The 22,066-nt window shown below is 27.9% G+C and overlaps 1 protein-coding gene across 3 annotated transcripts in view; it reads right to left on the reverse strand.

Moving 5' to 3' along the window:
* LOC100578349 overlaps positions 1 to 22,066 on the reverse strand; it is a 45,920-nt gene that overhangs the window by 16,520 nt on the left and 7,334 nt on the right. For 2 of the 3 annotated variants that reach the window (XM_026439510.1, XM_026439511.1), the window contains exons 2-3: positions 21,193 to 21,931; positions 460 to 578 (exon numbers count right to left, since the gene is read on the reverse strand). In XM_026439510.1, the coding sequence (XP_026295295.1) occupies positions 460 to 578; positions 21,193 to 21,408 (335 nt within the window). In that variant the 5' untranslated portion in view covers positions 21,409 to 21,931. The remainder of the gene's footprint in view (positions 1 to 459; positions 579 to 21,192; positions 21,932 to 22,066) is intronic. The other variant, XM_016917523.2, reaches the window with a different exon arrangement.

The raw sequence follows: 22,066 nt of genomic DNA on the forward strand, positions 1-22,066 counted from the left end.
GTTAAAGCAATATTAAACAAAATTAGAAGTTATTATGCTAAACAACATTAACGTAATTCCGAGAATAATGGAAAAGTTGAACTATTATCGAAACATCGTAATAGTACGCGAAATATATGACGATAAGTTGAAACACATCGAAAATGTGGCCACGAACTCGAACCTATAGTTCGGAAGGGGGAGAATAAGTGGATAGTGAAATTTCGGATGCATCGTCCTTGTAATTTTCGGCTAGTAAACGCGGCAAGCAGAGCATAGACATTCCGACCACGTAGCCTAAAAGCACGAATTTCCGTTCTCGGCATGAATACGGTTATGGCAAAACGTCGTAACGGTATAGGCGTGTATCGCTCGCGCCCTCTTTGAACGAGCCAGTTAACATCGCAACAATGGTATTATCGTCGTCAACGTGACGATGCTTCGACACCTCGAGGCGCTTTGGCGCGATTCGAAACTCACCTCCTGGTTCCAGCAACTTCGACCACCTTGCATCGACTTCGACTCCACCAGAACGGCGTCAAAGTCCAGTAGGAACTGCTCGCGCTCCTTGCCCAACCTTCTTCCGGGAACAGAAGCACCTGCGACATACAGAAAATATGTTCGTATAATGGTTTGAACGTGATGACATTAAAGAATGTTTGAGACAAGAGTTGAATAATTTCGGGTATATATAATATGTGATATAAATCAATTTTTTGGAAAGGTCAATTTTATTTCTTTAAATGAAATTAAAAGTTAATTATTTTGTTTTTTTTTTAAATGGAATTATATATTTTTTAATACAATAATTATATTTTATAATTGTATTTAAATTTTAATTTTAATTTAAATTTTATAAAACTTATTACATGAAACACAAAGAAAATAAATAAACACGTATATTATTTCGCATGTTTTTCTTATTTTTCATATAATAAATTTGATAAAAAAAAAAACTAATGATTTTTTGCTACATAATGTAATATAAATGGTTTAATAATTTTATATAAAGATTTTATATAATTGATTTATATATCAATTAAGGAAAATTTAATTATATCTAAAATTTTATCTAAAATAATTTTTATCATTAATAATTTTGGAAATATTTGGATGGTTTAATTTAAATGGGTTATTCTATTTTATTAGATAATTAGAAAAGTTTCATTATTTTTTTATGGTAGAAAAGAACGTAAAAAATATAGAAAACAAATTTTTATTCACTAAAATAATTATTATTATTATTTTTAACAAGCAAGAAATTAATACTAATTTTATAAAAGTTAAATTTCGGAAAATATTCTATTCGAAAAAATTCTTTTCAAATATTTTCTATTTTTAGTTTTTGAGATTGTCCATATTTAATAAAATTTACACAATTATATATTACCCTTATATATTACAAAAAATATTCGCCCAACGCATAACATAAAATTCATTAAAAATATTGTAGTTTTTGAAATATAAAATGAATGTGGTTTGAATAGAAAACACATGGAAATATTAAATTACGTAATATAAAGTAAATATAAAAAAATAATAATAATTTAAATTTTTATACCATGAAGAAGAAAATACTAACAAAATAATAATTGGACAAAAATATTTGATAGAAGTTCTAGAAATAATATTCATTATTATAAATTCATAAAGAAATAATCATTATTTTTTTTTAGAATTATTATAATTAAAATTATTATAACATTTCATGCATACGAAGAATTTTTTATGCATGTTGATTTTGAATGCATGTTCAATTAAGATTTTATTTTTTTCATTGTTATTTTTCTCCTTGATTAAAAAAATGTTTAAAAATTAAATTCGTATTGTATTTACTTCATGTTGATACATGTAGTACGTACATTTAATATTTACACAATACATTCCCAAATTACTTTTTACTGAATTTTCCAATTTTACTGAAATTGTAGCATTTGGTCTAAAACTTTTCATTAATTCTAAAAGAAACTCACATGGAATAAGAATTAATTTCACAAGAAATTTTTATTCATAAATATTATTATTTTATTACAAATTTTTTTGAAAATACTTCGTGAATTCATTATAATAATTAAACATAGTAGATATACACAAAAATGAAAGTGCAATTCACCGCAATTCAGTTTTGATATAAATTTTAACACTTATTTACAACTGTTACAGATATCTTATAAATAATTCTTTATTTTATTATTAATTTTTATCATAAAAAGGGCGACGAATTTTTTTTGATTATTTAATATTCGTGTATTTATCATTGAATACGAAAGAAAGTTGGAATATGGGTTTATATTAATTCACTAAATTTGTTTCACTAGTTTCCAGAAGAAAAACTGATTTTTACTTTTGACGAAATAAAGTTCTTTTCAGACTTTCTTATTTTTTGTGAGCTCTAAATAATAATAAATTGTTGATTATATATTATTTTTGCTTTTATCATTTATTCTTAATTATTGTAAATTCATGATGTAATGCAATATTTTTCAATTGATATCACAACACAAAGTTGATGATGTAATAAAATTACATAATAAAATTTTATTATATAATTTTATTACAACTTAATATTTAATATTTCTAATATTTATAAAAGAATAATAAATTTGATGGATGAATCGTATAATAAATGAGAAAATAAAAAATTTTTTATAATATATAATTTTAAAATATATTAATATTATAAATATTTTTAATATAAAATAAAGTATTTAAAAATATTAATGCAATTTTATAATATTCCATTAAAATATTAATAGAATTTTTCAAATATAAATGGAAATTTATTTTGTATTTGCATATTATGTAATTTATCGTATTGTTCGATATGTTCATTTTTCCATGAAAAAATATTTTCACATTTAACACAATTAATTAAAGTACAGAGTACAGAGCAGACTTGACATCGCTTTTAAGGATGAATCATCCATTTAATTCATCAAAACAAAGCTTGGCTCTTTATTCATACTTTATTCATTGATTCCTTTGAATATACAATAAGATATTTTTAATTATAAAGATCAATTTTTTTTTTTGATTTCTTTTAATCTTATTTTCCTAAATTATAACATTTTGAAAAAAAATATATCTGAAATTAATGTCTTTCAAAAAAAAATTTCAAAATAGAATTCATACATTTGAATTAAAACTTTAAATATTAATAATTTAATATTTTATTTTGATTTTATTTTGATTATTTTTTTTAATAAAAATCTAAGTTTTTAGATATAGATATAATTGTAACATTTATGTATTATTTCCAATAATATGTTTAAAATCTTTTTTAATTTTATCAAGTTTGACTTGTAATGCAATATATAAATCTTTATATAAATCCATTTATTTAATGATCCTTATAAATAAGTTTCTTTTTATATATAAATTTTTCTACTATTAAAAATTACTATTGTTCTTAGTATTATATATCTATTATCACAATTCAAAATTCAAAATTCAAAATATGCAAATCAATGAAATTTGAAATTTGCTATTTTGCAAAGAGAAATTATACAAAAGTGAATTTATACTAAATGGAAATTAAAAATTCTGATAAAATATATCTATTTGTTAAAACTTTTTCAGTAATGAATGAATTTCACGCATGTTTTTTTATAATTTACAAAAAATTCGAGAAAATTTTCTGAAGACAAATGTACATTGCAAAATTATTAAAATTAAATCAAATTTGTACAGATGAAATGCAGATAAAAACAATCTTTACATACTGTGGATGAATCATTTGCATCCACGTTCAAAGTGCAAAATCTGAATTCGCCCTTAAGGGATACGATAATGTAATGCTGAAATTTCACGATCCAACGAACGTTGACAGCCGAACATGAAAATCGAACTAAGAAAGGAAGCAAACAAGACGAGCATGCGAAAGCTATCTCAGAGAGGGAAAAAGAGGGGGAGAAGAAAGGTTGGCAAAAGGTAGCAAGTTTCTTCTGAGAACTCGCGACAAAGGAAAAGCTTCGGGCGACCCTTCTTCCGGGGCAAAGCACTTCCTTCTCTTTAAACTTCTTCCTCAGGTTCGTTGAAGGATCGATTTTCTCGTACAGGAATCACCGCGATTTTCTTTGCAAAACTATATTTTATCATCTAGTCACCATGTAAAATTTTCGAGATCCGTACGATACGATATATGCAATCAGACAACTTTAAGATTCAATCTTGAAATATGAAATTTTCGAAGTGATAAGTTATTTTGAGAATAATTGTGATAAAGTTCTTTACACGATATGAATATATATATATAGAAAAAAAAAAAAAATTATGGCGAATGAAAGAAAAATAAGAAATAAGAGCAAAATTCTTTTTTATTAATTTTTTGATGCTGCAGATTATTTAGAAATTATTTTCATTGATTTCTAGTAATCTACAGTATATAATTTTTATTTTTAACAAATAATTTTAGATAAAGGAATTCGGATTAAATCTGAAATAAATTCCATTTCAATTATCTTATTCTTAATTTTCTCTTTATATATTACAATTGATAATATAATAAAATTAATAATTAAAAAAAATAAAATAAAATTTAATAAATAAAATTAATTTTACAAAAATTATCTTTTCCATATAAAATCTAAAATATTAAAGGCAAACATTTTTTCGTTATTAAAAATAATCATACAATTTTGATTTTTTTCGTTCCATTATACCCTCCATAGGGAGCATGAGAAAAAAAGGTTATAGAAAAGTTTGTCGTTTGTGTTCACGATCCATCGCATCCAACGGCTACTCTGATGAAACTATATCGTTCACGTATATGTACTATACGTGTCCAGTGTTGCTGACTCAGCGTGCCGGATCGTCGGAGGAATATCAGTTCTATCGGCTTATTTAAGCTTGAATACGAGCTGCTGCATTGCCATCCCCGCAGTTTCTCCGCGACAAAGCGGAAAACACTTTCACGGGCGTTTCCTCTGCCGCGAGCGCCCTCCTTTGAATATGTCCTCTGGTTCGTCTCGTTTTTCTGTCGCCAAACTCCGGAGCATCGACCTCGCGCCCCAACTAATGGCATTGCAAATAGATTTTCGTTCTCCAACAAGTTTTCTCGTGTCCCTTGTTAATTTTGCGAAATTTTTCGAATACACAAGGGATGTCGAACTGGCGGCTCACGATATATACTTATTTTCGTTCGTTCACAAGAATTTATATTTTTTCGTATATTTCTAAATAATTGAACAAAGCAATTTAATTTTTTATTTTTTTTACTATTTATATTTATAATTTGAGAATAAAAGTTACAATACTAATAAAATATTCGTCGTCGATAGTCTATTAATTCCTATCATTTTTTATAGTGAATTTATTTTTACAACAGCATTAAAAGAATAGTGAATATATAAATTATTTATTGGAATGAGTACTGATTTTATATGGTATTCTAACTTTTGTAATATATGTTTAATAAATATATATGTTATTTATAATAATGTGGGACAGGAATAAAAATCCTTTAAATGAATAGACATTCATTGCTGATATTAACTTATTTGCTCGAATGTTACAATAATTTTAAGATTTTTTTATTTCATTGAAAAAAAAAATATTGCAGATATTTTAAATATTGAGAAAGAAGTGATTCAAAAAGTAAAATTTGTATTTTTTTCTGCAAAAAATGCGTATAAAATTATTGCAACAACACTATTTATAAAGAACACATTATTAACATTTGCAAAAAATACAAAAGTTAATTTGCTATGCTTTTCTAATTTTTTAATCAATAATTAACAATACCTCTCTTAATATTCTACGAGTCGAATAAATGGCAGAGATTTAAACAAACACTGATTTAAATTTATCTGCAGAATTAAATAAAAAAAAAAAATTGTGAAATTGGGATAATATAAATATATATTGTGCTAATGTTAAGTAAATATTTAAAAAACCCATGAAATTTAAAAATTTGAACAATTAATAATATATAATATTGTGCAATCCACGTGAATTCTATTTGTTAGACAAATGATCCGTGATTGAAATGAGTTTGACACCCTTGAAACATGCGATACATCATGCGCCCCATGATACACGGGTGCAATAACAATTCACCTTGCTCCCAGTACCTTGCCCATTATCTTGCCCGTTCTACGCCCCGGATATATACCGGCTAATCCGATAATCCGCAACTTTGGTTCATTACCTCGTCGATCGTTCTATTCTCGTCTCTGGCTTACACGCGTGCTTCGTCTCGTCTTGTTTTGTCCATCATTCTTTCTTGTATTTTACATCGCTTCGCGTTCCTTTCATCGATTTAATCTTGATGTCACTCATTTACCATCATCCCTTGTTCACTCTCTTGTTTAACTAATGGATTATTTTTTTTCTTTCTTTCTCTCTCTTTCTCTTTCTTCGTTTTTATCCTCACCTGTTTTTTTTTTGTTGATCTTACGGTTCAAATGTGATGATCTTTCGGTCAGAAATCAAAGTGAGTTATGATATTGAAAAATAGGTAAGTATATCTATGTATTAGAAGAGATCTATGTCATTTTTTTTCTTTTTGTTATTAATATATCGACGTTTAAAAGTCATAGGAAACTTTTTATAGATATTAGGAAATAAAATTTTAAATGAAATAAATTTTCTACAAGCAATAAATTTTAATGTTTGTAAAAAATGTGGAATTGAACTTGGCATTTCTCTTTATATATGCAATTTATGATTATCTATATATTTTTTTAATCATCTATTACAATGTCAAAATTACAATAAAAATTCAGATGAATTTGATTATAGATTGTTTAATTAATATATATAGTATATAATATAGTTAGAATATATTAGCATTTGATAAATTGTATGCAATTTTTTTTTTATTTAAATGTTTAAAGTACTGATATAAAATTAATAAAATTAATATAAAATATGCATTAAATATAGAAAGATTTATTACATATCTTATCGTTTCGCTATCTTATCTAATAGTTGCATAAAACAGTGAATTTATTTATAAATTAATTTATAATTTCAAAGACATTGCTAATCTCTTTGAAAAAATGAAATCAATCCTCAAAATTTTAGCATTTTGAATTTTTAATATGATTTTTTTTACATTTAAGAATTTTTTTTCACAATAAGATAATATTTTGTAATTTAAAATTTTGTTCTATTTGTATCATAATTATATTATATTTAAAAAAGCGAAAAATTAAGCGTTAATTTCATTTTTTTAAAATCAGTCAAAAAAATTGCTTCATATTTTTTTATTTGAGTATAAGTAAAGTTTTATATATATATATATATATATATATATATATATATATATACACACGAATTTTTATTCAATTTTCGAGTTTAGTGAATTTCTCTTCGAGATAGTATTCGAATTCTTTCGAGTAATTGTATATACGATCATATATTTCAATCTGATCATAAGAGTATTTTTATAAATATTAATTTAAATTATACAATAAAGTAGCAAAAAATGGTTTTAAAATCTATTTTAAAATCTGTTTTAAAATATACATTTCAAAGCAAAACATTTAAATTTTAGGAAAATACAATCTCAAAGAATGATGAATTGAAGATAAATATTATTAAAATTGATTATAATATTTGTGACAATAAAAAATTGATAAGAATTGAATGAGAGTAAAAAAATTCACAATAAAATTCAAAGATATTCAAACATAAACGTAAATTATCATAAACGTATAAATAATTTCAATATATATTTTAATTTTATATCAATATCAGAGGAATTTAAAATGTTCGTACTCATATTTTTGAATATGAATACAATAATAAGTTAAGTTAATTTAATCAAGTTCATTTTTGATTCTTTTTATTTCTTAATTCATGCTTTTGTATAATGGACATAAAGTATTGATTTTCACAAAAAATGTAGAATTACAATTTAGAATTTAAAATTACAAAAATATGAATTTATTATGACAAACTAATTAAACGTGATATTTAGAGCAATGACGTAATAAGATTAATAAAATAAGAATTTTTAAAAATATTTTTATCAGTCATTTGATGGTTTAAAAAAATTTAAAAATCATTTTGCTCAAATTGCGTTTAATAGTCTTGATACACTTCACTAAAGTTCGGATTGAAATCGTTTATCAATTTCTATTTTAATTGTGTAAATATTTGTTAGTGCTAAATCAAGAAGGAAATGTAAATGTACGGAATGTAAACAGAAACAAAAATTTATTTCTTAATTAAAATGAATGTTGTAACATAATAATATATCTGCATAGATATCAATAACTTTGTTTTTAAAATAAAAAAAAAAAAATATTCATTTTAACCATCTTCTTGACTCTTTTGATTTTACCATTTTCTTTCTTTTTTTTTTTTTTTTTTTTTTTTTGATTCTATAATTAAAGTTAAAATTAAAAGATAAACGATTTCAATTCAATCTTGATATTCAACAAAATGCAATTTAACACAATTTAAAAAAGTTTAAAAATCATTTTAAAAATTAAATGATTTAAAAATGATTTAAAAATGACTTTTAAACTTTTTTAAACAACATTAAATAACAATTGTGTAAAAGTCGTATTAAATTTGAAGATTAATTTGAAAGAAAAAATTAAAAAATTGCATTTTCATTTATTTATTATCATTTTGTATTTTTACTAATTCCATTGCAAAATTTGAAATAGTTTTTCAAATTTATATCACGAACAATTTATTTATACAAAAATAGAAAAATTAAGAATCTTATGTTTAATTTATATAGATTGAATTTTATAGATTATCATGTAATATTGTGATTTTATATTATAAAATATTTAAATATATAAAATGTTAAAGATAGAAAAATACTTTAAAATTATTTAAAACATTTCTTTACATTTTTATAATATATTTATTTATTTTATGAATTTGTATAAGTTGATAAATATTAATATAAAACATATTCAAAATATTCATTAATATAAAATATTAATATAAAACATATTCAAATAAAATTAATGTTAAAATTGATATATAAAAATTAAAGCTTATTTAATAAATTATAAACGATTGAAGTTTACGTTTCGATACAAGCTAGACGAGAATAGAGACGCTTTATCTATTAGATCAATTAAATTATCATGGATTCTTTAGTTTTATCTAATGTAAACTCTTATAATTTCTAATAAAATAAATAACTTAATAAATTCAATTGAGATTTTTATATATCAACTCTTATGTTTATTTTGATCTCTAGATTCGATCTTTAAAAAATATGAAGTATATTGATATCTTGTATATTGGAAACAGTATTTTTTTATTTAAATACTATTTCAATGAAAAATTTATTCCCAAAATGCTCAGTACTTGAAGAATTAAAAATAAAACTGTCTTTCCTTTCTCGCCACACATACATTTATTTTCGTTTATCATCGTCATCTTACTTCGATCCGATACTTCTAGTTGATCGTGATAAGTGTCAAATTACCAAATAAAAACATCTCGATTCGCAAACTCGAAAAAGTCCCCCAGTTAAACTCGATGCGGTTTCCGGTTATAGATGCATTCCCATCATTGGGGGATATCGATATTCTCGAAAGGTGGGATGAAAAACGGCTCGTTTCGTGGGATTGGACAACTCGTGATTCGTTAAATTGCCAGGGAAGCAAAAACTGTGACGCGGTTGACGTTGGTCCGATGAGTTACCGAACATCGATAGCGAATTGGATTGATCAACGTGACGTGTCGAACGCGCGCTACTTACCAACCCTAACAAACTCTATCGACGCCTCGTGTCCTGAGAAATTGCGAATTCCCCCGCACCTCTCACAAGGTTCGTCAGGAGGAAAAGTTTTATCAGAGAATCGGCGAGACGACGCGAGCGGAATTTTAACTAGAATTCGAAATGGCGAGGAATTTTCTCAAGGAATTTCTCGTTTACCAATTTCTATCCCCCCTTTCCGCGCAACCCAACCAAGTCTCGACCCCGGTCGAGTTCCCGGGGACAAAGCACCGGGTATTTTCTAGGTTAGTCGCTCGAGAAAACGGTAGCCCGATAACGTGATGCCATTCCGGACGATAAATATACATACACGTATTTACACATGCTATACATATAACGAGTATACGTAGATTGTATATAGGTAAATTACCTATATACAGGCAAAGTAAACGCGCATGAAACGTATACACGGGTACAGCCTAGATTAAATCCGGTTCTCTACGAAATCCCAGAAATCGCGGTACCCACCGATCCATGCGACGCCACGGTCAGCAATATTTTACACCTGTCACACTGCCTAAACCTAATTAGACACGACGGGCTTAATCTTGCGACGCTTAATGGGCTCGTTGAACGAAAATAGGTAACGATCCCTTCTCTTTCTCGTTTCACGGATAACACGGTCAAACATTCCGAGAGATTTTGCAACGACCTCGTTTACCAATCGTCGAACTAATAATTTAACAACTGTTACCTTCTGTCGATACGGGATCTGTCGTCGGCTCGTCTTCGTTAATTATCGGAGAAGTTCGTACATTGGAGCAATCAAGCGGCGCATCGCCGACTCGTTAGCGTTGAAATTACGTTTCAGCTAGCTAGTCGACTATCTTAACGACTCGAACTTTGACGATCAAAGAGAAAGAAAGGAGATTTCGAAGTGATCGTGTAACCGTGTGGAAAAATATTAACGAATTTGTAAAAAAATTTTAAGAATCAAACTTTGTCAATATATAATAAGCATAAAATATAAACATAATTCTGCGAACGTTAACAAAAATATGGAATTCGAAGGAACAGTAGCGGGCGTGGTTGCTGTGATATAATGGTGAAATATAGGTCAGAGGTATTTAGTATTAATAGCATAATAATTAATGTTAATATAATGATTACAGATAGTACACAACTTGCATAAAATTATATATAAATATCGCTTAACTATCTCCTTTGAATTTTTGTTTACTTCTATTTAATAAAGCATTAAACAATTTATATTTAAGTGTCTAATTTATTATAACTTACTCGTTCGAAAATTTCAAAAAATATGAATTTATGGATTGATGCGTAAAGATCATATATAAACCAGTTTTAATTTTTTAAATAGAATTATATAATTTTTATCGCATTAATCGGTGTAATTAATTAATTATTTCTTTCAAATTTTTAATTGAAGAGAATATTGTATAAAAAAAAAAAAGAAAAATATAAAACAGTAGAATAGCACTTTGTGTATTTTTTATTTTTCATATGATAAGTTTTTGAATTTTAAATTACAATATCTCCTTAATTAATGATCTTTTAACATAAATATAATACTATTTTAATACGATAATAACGAGTTGCATCAATTATAAAATATAAATATAATAAAAATTGACTTGAAAAATTAAAATTCATCTTTATAATCTATCAAACTTATCAGAGAAACTCGTTCATATTTTTTCGGATGCTTGAACGAGTCATCAATAAATTAAATATATTATACAAGATATTATATTACGTTCACAAAATTTGGCTCTTAAACCGTAATAAAATAAAATATTTATCGTACTTGTGTCTTAGCTTTACAGCTAAGATTCGATCTCTCGTAAAGTCAAAAAGAAGGGAGAAAAGGGTTATAATCATGTTTTTCCGTGATTCGATCGCTTAATCGTCCAAGAGGTTGGCGGAGAATGGCGTGAAAAGAGAGGCACGGCCGTCGAGTAGTGGATAACGGGTGACGGGTGATGGGTGACGGGAAACGGGTTGAGGGATGGAGCAGGGACGGGTGACGAAAACGGAGGTTGGAAATATCGCGGGGGTTGAAGCTGGAGCACGCTGTAGGGACTTTAAACAAAGGAGGGTCGTTAGAAACAAGTGGTGCCGATTAAAAACGCCGACGCCACTCGTTGCGATGCATCGACAAACACATCATGTTTTAACTCCAACCTCGTTTCCCTTACTACTCGTTGTTTCGCACGCGTAATCGCGATACTTAAAACGTTTTGCCAATTATATATGCCGTACGCCTCGACGATTAATATCCAAAATAACACAAACGGCCCATACATCCGTATATATTAATAATTAATAATTATCATCGCGTAAGAGGATACGAATTGTATAAATACCTCGTTCGATTCTATGAAAAAAAAAAAAAAAAAAAGGAAAGAAAAATGTGTCAATGGAGATACGAGAAACGAAGCGCGAGAGGAATGGTTGAAGGACTACAAAAAAGTTGGAGAAGTGGCGGAGAAAAAGTGGAGATGGAAGGAAGTAGGACGAGGATGGAAAGAAACGAAGAAGCGTCGTAAGGCCCTGTAAAATTGCCGATTCATAGCCGGTCAAGGAGGATGCAGGTGGAAAAACTGGCCTTCCTTTCGCGGCGTGGTACACATCCTGCGACCTACATCAACGAAAGCGAGGATACATTATTACTATCATCGGAAAGCAAAGCCCGATGGCGCGACGACCGCAGGGTGTTTCAGGGTCGGTTGCCATGGCAATGCACTGGGACAGCCACGGGGTGCAGCTTGGAATAACCACCCTCTTGCCTCTTTTCCGCGATTCACCCTGCTTTCCCAACACTCTCTCTCTCTCTCTCTCTCTCTCTCTCTCGCTCGCTCATTCCCTCGCTCGCTCTCTCTTCCACCCTCCTTCTTCCCTCCACTCCTCCCTCACCCGATCCCTATGCCAATCCTCCCACTTCGCCTGTTTCCTCGCCCCCACATCCTTCCCATCTCCGTTCCTCCTGCCGTTCTAACCTCTGGATCCCATTCCTCTCTGCAACCCCTGGCCCCTTGGCTCGCGCCCCCTACCCTCATTCCTCGTCATCACGGCGCCGTAGTCATTCGGTTGCCGTGTTCCTGCTTCTGCCTTCGAATCTTCCTCTCCTACTCCTGTCCGAACTCCTTCCATCATGTATCCCCTTCCTCTCTCTCTCTCTCTCTCTCGATTAGTTGGTGGATCGAGTCTCTCTCTCTGTCTCTCTTGCGCTACCTTCGCTCTCTGTTACTTCGTCTAATCGTACTACTAGAACGCGCTTTATTTCGTCAAAGCGGATATCATCCGCTTCGCCTCGCTCTCTCTCTCCCCCTCTCTCCACGATCGATCATGCGCGAGACGTGTAAGAACGGGAGGATATAAATACGTCATTGGAAGGATTTATTCGTTTTGTTGCGCGAGAAACACTCTTGTTTTTCGACGTTCGTTTGGGGGAAAAGGAAAAGAAGAAGAAGAAAAGGAAGAAAGAAAGAAATTACCAAAAGGGGGGGGATCTAATTGATGATCTCCTCGTTGTTTATCAGACGGGAAGGATTGATGATGTTATGTAAGGAGAAAAAAATTTGATTGATCCGCGCATTGATTATCAAATGGAAGGATTGACGATCCGATTGTAAAGGGGATGGTAGCTTTTTCGAATTCTATCCGACTTCTATCGCAATCGGGGATACCCCTCCCGGGAATCGAGACGTTTCTTTACTGGTGCTGGTTTTTCACCCAGCTCTACCACAGGTTCATCCGTTATCGGAGCTTTCCAACGTCTCCTGGTTCGAGAACAAACCAGTCTCCTTGATTCTGTCGGCCCGCATCGATCTTGATACCACATTCGAATCCGGGATTCCTTTCTTTTTCACACGTATACACCACGCTCACACGAGAAACATCGGCCCTTTATCCTTGCATTTTTCTCGTTTGGAACCATGAAAAACAATTCGACCGCTATTGCGTGTACTATTGTTCGAAGAATATTGATATGTTAATGATTATTTTATGCATCATAAATTAGAGAACTATTGGCAAGTTTTTATAATTTTGACATATTAGAATATATATTTGCTTTGATTATTCTATTGTATTATTGATTTCTTTTTTCTTACTTTATTTTATTACGATTGTGAAAATCGTGTCAAAATTTTAAAAATTAATTAATTGCTAATGTTATCCGATTTTGTAAATTCATGTTTACGTCGAATGTTTAACGATAAGATTGAGAATATAAGTGAATATTATAATTGCAATATCATATTGATATTAATGTAATAGTAAGAATATATGTTTAAATATATGTTTTAATAATTATAATATAATGGATTAAAAATAAGTATTTTAATCCATTTATAGAATCAAATAATTATGCACAATATTATTAAAAAAATAGGATAATTTATATATCTATTGTTATATGAAAGGACAAAAAATTATTAAAATAATAGTCCATTTTATAAACTTAAATAAAATTTTTTAAATAGAATTTTAAGAAAAATATAATTTAGTATATTGATTTAAATATTTTCATTTTTTCAAATTATATAATATTATATATTTTACAATTAGATAAATGAAAGGAGAAATCTTTACAAAAAAAGATATTGAATAAATATTAAAAGATTATTAAGAAAACAAATTAATATTAATAAATTAATAAGAATATAATATAATAAAAATAACATATTTAAAATTAGCATATATGTACAATTTAAAATTTATATTTCTTGTTATATGTAATTATTTTCTTTTTTCTATTCATTAATATAATTAAAAATACAAAACAATATCTTAATTTATTAAAATCTTAATTAAAATTTTATTAATTCATAACTATCTTTATTTTATTAGTTTACAATATTTACAATAATTAAAAATTAATATCTCTTAAAATATTTTTATAATATTTTTACAAAATATTTCATTGCCAAATATTTCATTTTCAGATAATTTCGAACGAACCCGAATAGATGAAACTGCAACCCCCCTGAAGTCTGTCGCTCGTTTATCATCCATGTGATCATTCGTGGTGGAACGAAGCTGTTTTCAAAGAGAAGCATGATAGTGCGATAAAAAATTGCGCAGAAAAACGATAATGGATGATAATTTTTTCTCTCTCTCTCTTTTCTAATCTATACTCCCGAGATTGTTTATCGATCTCTCCGAAATTATACTGCATAAAAGAGAAGGCAGACGAGGAGGAAGACATTTTTTTTTTTTTTCCAACTATTTTTTCCTTTTCTAAGATCTCGTGGCTTTTTCCTTTCGTTGGCCCTTGCTATCTCGCGTGAAAAGGGAAAGCTGCTGCGAAGTAAACGAAACCCTTTCATTCCAGATATCTTTAATCGTGCCGACATAAAGAATGTCTACGACACTGAAAGTCGTAGAGAGGTCACCGCCTAGGTCATTCAGCGAGCTAGACAATACCTTCTTTTATCAAGACCAAGCAGATATCTGCTTTGCACGTGCATTTATCCGCGAATTCCTTTTCTTTTCTTTTTTGTTACATTTAAAAGTTGTTTAAAAGTTTAAATGCGAAAAAATTTAAAAAAAAAAAATAGAATAAAATCAAGTCATGCAACAAATTTATTTATCATAAAGTTTGCCGAATAAAGGAAATAAATTCAAAATAACCATCTTTATTTTTAATTATCTCTAAATAAATTTTGTATTTTCTATCTATTAATTTTTCTTTATGTTCGAATAATTGTCAATATCAATAAATATTTATTACAAAAATCCTTTATCTCATCTCGAAAATATGAGTATTTTTTAACTTTTGAACAATGGTCTATATTTCTCGTATATGCTTGTAGCTTATCTTCTTAACAATCTTCTAAGCGAGATGGAACTTTAATGGAACACCGGAAACAATTTGGAGGGAAGTTCAAAATATAGAAACTGATATAAATTTTCAAGAGTCGAGTCATTGTCATCGATAATCCATTATCGAAAAGCGATTACTAATGAAATAATTTGTCTTATTTTTTGAAATAATAAAATCGGAATTTATTTATCTGTTTAACAAAAATATCTTTTAATAAACACCTTTTAATATGCAAATAATTGAAATTAATAAGATAAGAAAATAACAAGGTAAGAAAATCAGAGAAAATCATTTTCATCCATATTCAAAAGATTCGCTAACAAGAATTACCATCAACGTGGATTATGGATTGCAGACATGAGAATAGATTACTAGGTCGTCGTACCTGTATATCTTCGTTACCGTATAAATTTAGAACAGATCGTGATCGTGATATACCAGATGTCAAGAGAGATTACGTTGAGAAAAATTGGATTTTCAATAAAAAAAATAAACTGTTGACTCGATAAGATTTAACTTATTAATTTTGGGGATGTAGATGAGCGACGTGATGATCTCATTACAATGACAAGTTAATATTTTTAATCTTGTATTGTCTAGCGGTCTATTAAAGTGGATATAGAATTCATTCTGATCCAAATAAAAAAGTTCTTATTTCTATCATTAAATTAGTTTTCAATTGACTTCTCTTTCTATCTATGAATTGTTAATTTTTAAAATTTTAAGATACAAAAAAATTTTGAAGGTTAGAAAAAAAAATATAATGTGAACTTTTAAAAAAATATTTTTAAAATATGAAAATATAAAATATGAAATATTTAATTTTTTATTTTAAAAATTATTCAAATCATTAAAATTTTTAAATAAATGTTTTCTCATTTAAATTTCATAAAAAATAAATTTTAATTAAATTTCATTAAATTTTATAAAAACTAACATTAGTTGGCTACATTCGTTTTTTATAATCTTTTCCTTTTTGAAAAGGACCTAAATATCTATAAAGAAACGTTTAAAAACTATTTATAATAAATGACTAAAAAAAATATATCATTGAAAATGATTGTTCAAATGATAAAAAAAATCTTTCAAAAGTGGCCATAAAAATGCATTGGAATATCATTATATTATTTAATATAATCTTAAAAAAAAAAAAAATAAATTCTATATTTTCATATTTTCAAAAAATTTTTTTTTAAAAATTCACATGCTTTTCTCATTAATATTCAATATTTGGAAAATTATTCTGTCGAATTTTGTACTGTTATGTACAAACAACTATTTACATGGAAATACGGTTGAATTCTCTATTTATTCGATGAATATTAATAATCCAATAAACACAATCATGCTAAATCACTATAGAAAATAAAAGTATCAAATTAACATAAAATAATATTTTTATGATAGGAAAAAATTATTATCTTGAACATGAATATTATAATTATAATAATTTTATATATTTTATGGAGTTTTTTAATTACATTAAATAGTGATAATAGTTTTATCATTATTATTTTTTATTCAATTTCAATTAGTGCATAAAAATATTTAATTTTTGCTTTAATTTTAAAAAAGACAATTAAATGCAATGAAAATAGCAAAATAACATAAAAAAAATAATCATATAAGTGGAAATACTGTGGATTAATAACAGTTAATAACAGTTTTATTTGTACTTAATCTTCGTAATTACCGGAATGGTAATCTGATATTAAATATAACTGTATTTTACGTTCTTTTTATAATTATTAAATGATGTAATATATAAAATTCATTACATAAGATAATAAATATTTTATATCGTATTATAACCAAAAATTTAAAAAGGTTATATTTTTAGAATGCTCTTTATGTACATACTGATTACATAATGCATAAGTTTTGGAACTTTCTTTCTATCTTTATCTCTTATTAAGATCAAGACGCCCGACTTGATATCTCTATTTCTTTTATACAATCCAAAAAATAAAATAGTTAATTTAATAATCCCTTAAACTTTTATTAAATTTTGAATTAAGAATGAATATGTAATAATAAAGAAAATATAATAAATAATGTAATATAATTCATCAATGTTTAATTAATTAAATCTGTAATTTCAATATTATAAAGGTTAAAAATATTTAAAATAATTACTTAGAATATGAATTATCAATATATATTATATATTCGAGATATCATTAAAAATATTTTTAATACTGTATATTATATTTTTTAAAGTTTCAGATCTTTTGGAGCTAAAGATGATTGAGACAGTTATTTAAAATATAAATTATCAATTATATATATAATTACCACTTAAGATAATCATTAAAAATTATAAATATTATAAATATTTTTAACCTTGTATATCTACTTCCAAAAGTTTTAGAAATATGTAAGATACGTTTTATTATCGATTTAGGAAAAATTATTATATCCTTGAATCATTATTAAAATTCCATCCACTGTAAATAAATTTCAATCACATTTTTATAGATCGATTAAACTAACTTTTCAAAAAAAAATTCGCAAAATACGCTTCTCTATCTTCATACAATCCAACTTCTCGTTTTCTCTCGAAGAAAAATTTGATTCGCAACGAACGACAAGAATAATGGTAGTTTCTATACACGTGAAAAAAGAGATTCGAAGAACAGACGAGAAAGGAACCGAACCGACAAAAACAGGGTAATAAATGGATGTGATGAATAATAACTTGGTTATTGAAAGAAAATTCCGGCCGATACGAGTTCTGAAACTCCGAAACATTAGCCCAGTTTCCACGAGCAACGGAGCTAAGGTATCGAAATCTCCCTCTCCACCCTCCTATCTTCTTCTCTCCCTTTCGCCTTTCGTCTTCCAAGTTCTCTCGGTGTACGCTTTGGCTGCTGCTACCGATGAGCCAATGTCCCAACCTACCAACCTTCGTAGTTGCCTTCAAGCCACGTCCGCATAATGGCTATTCAGATAGCGAATCGATTTATTTCCCCAGAGGGTTTCGGATACTTGGAACCTTTCTCTTTCTCTCTCTCTCTCTCTCTTTCTCTCTTTCTCTTTCTCATCCCCCGTGAACTTGGAACAAATCCTCCTCCATTCTCGTGCTCCAAAAATTCTTTTCTATCATAAAATGTTTTTCCGCGGAAACCGAATTCGACGCTATCTCTTTATTTCGAGCGAAAAGGAATCGCGAGACGTATATAGAAATTTTATCAAACGAAATGTAAGAAAAAGGAAGAATGTAATCTCCGTCTTTTTAATGCCCATCATAGCATTACCTGGTAAAACTGGTAGGAGGATAAAAAGAGACGCGGCTCGTATTGCCTTATAATGGTCCTATGTACGTTAAAAATACGGTCATAATGGATACTTTTTTAACGATTATGAAATAAAATATCGCTTTAACTTTTACGTAAATTCGTAAATTTGAATTTTTGAAAAATGCAAGTTTCCCTGAAATTTTTGAAAAGTGATAATAATACATTTAAACAAGTCGTTTTTAACATTTGTCTAATTTCTTTTTAAAAAAACTTGAGAATTATTATTATTTTTTTTTTTTAACTTTTTAGAAGATTATTGTAGTAAAAATAATAATGAAGTGAAAGTTATTACAATAATGCATTTTTAATTTTATATCAAAATGAGATAATTATTCTTTATTAAAGAGAGAGATAGAAGATTTTAAAAATCCCAAAGTTCTTTTTTATTTTTGTTTTTTTTTATATTATTATTATATTAATGCTTTTATTATTAAAATATTCATATTGAGTTTAAATAAAAATTGTAATAAAAATTGTCAATTTTATTTTATGAAAATATTATATCTGAAGATTAATCTTTTCTATATTTATGTATTAAAATTAATACACATAGATGCATGTAAGAAAATTGCTGAGAATATATTTTTAACAATTATCGAATGACACCAAGAAAATATGTATTTATTGCATTTATTAGAACTCTATCATTGCGATATAATATTTATTCAAGTAGACATTAAGAACGAGAACTCAGTATTTGAGTTAAGAATGTTAAACATTGAGTTAGAAATACAAAAGAAGAAAAGAATAACACAAATACTCGTGTAAACAGTTTCAAGAATTAGTAGGGATTACTCCGCCATTAGCTAAATAAACTTATCGACATCGCATATATTAACATATCTTTTACAGAATTATCAAAGAATTGCAAAATGGAGAAACAATTTTTATAATTATTTTTGTAATACATTTTCCAATATAAATAAATAATATAAAAATAAAAATAAATTTACTTTAAACATTTTATTATGACGTTACATCTTTTTTATTTAACTAAAAATATGAAAATAACATTATTTCTAATTATTTTCCTTTTTTAATATATAGAATATCTGTTTCATCTAAATACAATGAAATAATTTAAAGAAAGAATGTTATGAAAAAAATATTACAAAAATTATTTAATATAAGAAGATGTATTATGCAGTATTAATAGTTTAATAATTTTTCTATTAGATTTTTTACTTTTATGTATAATATATTAATTATTCATATTTTAAATAAAATGAAATTGCCAATATAAGATATTATTATATTCATGAAATATCTTTGATCAAAACAAACGCGAAAGATATACAAAAACGTCACTTGAGGTTTATTCATTAGGTTATAGGCAATCGAAGTTTCTATTGAATCAAACGAGACGGAGGTGTGGCAGAGATAGAGCAATCATTCTATCTCCGTTTCGCTTCATTTAACACAACTTCAAAAGCCTATAATAACTTAATAGAAGACTCAATCGATTTTGTGTGTTTGTGTTTATTCTAACCCTTCAAAGATACGCCCCACCCACGAATATATTAACACCTCACATAATCCTGGCTTATGACAACGTTACTCATCAGTGCTATCCCCAGTTTACGATCCTTAAATACATTCGACTGCCATTGTCGACTTAGCACGTATCTCGTGCGCCATTCATCGACAATATTTCGACAGTGTATCGATAAGAATTGACGAATTACACGCTCATAAAAAAATATCAATATCATTCTTGTACCTAAAGATATGTAATTTAATATCACATTCTGCAACATCAATTCATAATTTTTGATGAATTTTTGATTTATCTATAAAATTAGAAATAGATCCATAGTAGTCTAATATTTTTTTTCATTTCATATAATATTGCTAGAAGCCATATATATATATTTTGCATATATATTAGGTAATTTGTAATATAAATTAATTTTATAAATCGTTTAAACATGGAAGAATATATAATAATATATATAGAATAAAGAATATAGATATTTGTTAAGAATAATTATGATAATTTCAAAATTCAAGATAATACTGAAATTGTGATAACTATAAAAAAATGAAAAAGAGTTTAAGAAAAACAATTTTCAAATTAACAATTTTTTAAATAATACTGACGATGATTTTAATTCTTATGACGATAAAACTTTAAATTTAGTTAGATTGTTATAATGAGCAAAAAAAAAATATTACAAATGAACTAAAGGTAATTAACTTTTCCATAAATATTCTACTTGATAGAGATTGGCATTAAATTGTGATAAGAATAATTGATTCAATACTTTCAAAATTTTCAACTGATCAAATAGACAAAATTATTCTAAAATAATTAAAATCAAAATTGAACATATTGTTAAATAAACGAAATCACAATAAAATGTCTAATATGAAAAATCTAACGTGTTAAATGGAAGAAATGATAGAAGCAATGAAGAAACTCTCACCTTGTTCGGGTATCCGTTGTATCGAAGAAGTTTCTTGCAGCATTTGCCGCGATTCTCGTAATAAAACATCTGGACCATATCTGCGCGATCGGTCGCCGCGCTGACGGTGAACGGTGCACCGTCCGTTCCTAAACTCCTCGAGGAGGAGGCCGACTGCTGTTGGGCCGGTGATTCCCGGCGGCCGATCGGCACGCACGGGCACCACCCCGAGACCATCACACCGATCGACCCGGATCCACCCCGATCCACGTCTCCTTCCTTCGCCAATTCCTCCTTCTATCGCTGAACGTTGCTTCTCATCTTTCTTCCTCCTCCCCTTCCTCTCCTTTCGTTCCCCTTTTCCCTCCAATCCTTCTTCCTTCTCCAAACCGTGCCCTCTCTCGTTCTTCTCCTTTTCCACCCCTCTTCTTAATTATTCCACCGTTCCTCTTCGTTAGCCTCTTCGCAGGTACTTCCCACTTTACAGATAATTTTCCACAGTTCTTTGGTACTTTCTTTCTTTTTTTTTTTTTTTTCGCCTCCTCTTACTTTGATAAATACTTTAAGAAGAAACTTCGTTGACGTTGACGCAATTTCCTCGCCTTTGTGCTCGTTATTCCCACCATCGAAGTTAGATTTGCTGCTCCCGTTGCCACGCCGTTTTCCTTTGCTGTTGTAGTTGACGCCTCCAACGTTGTCGTCGTAACGTTGGAGTTTTATTATCTTCTATCAAAATTATCGATCCTTGCCACCTTTCGTCCTAAACAAAAAATTGGTTTTTACAAAAGTTGCATTGAAGAATCAATCTTTTTAAAATTACAATACGGCATATATATCCGTTGTGACGAAAAATTATTACACAGCGGGAATATTGCCAGGTATAAATATTAAAACA

This window comes from Apis mellifera, linkage group LG3, assembly GCF_003254395.2.
Source record: "Apis mellifera strain DH4 linkage group LG3, Amel_HAv3.1, whole genome shotgun sequence".
Classification (NCBI taxonomy): domain Eukaryota; kingdom Metazoa; phylum Arthropoda; class Insecta; order Hymenoptera; family Apidae; genus Apis; species Apis mellifera.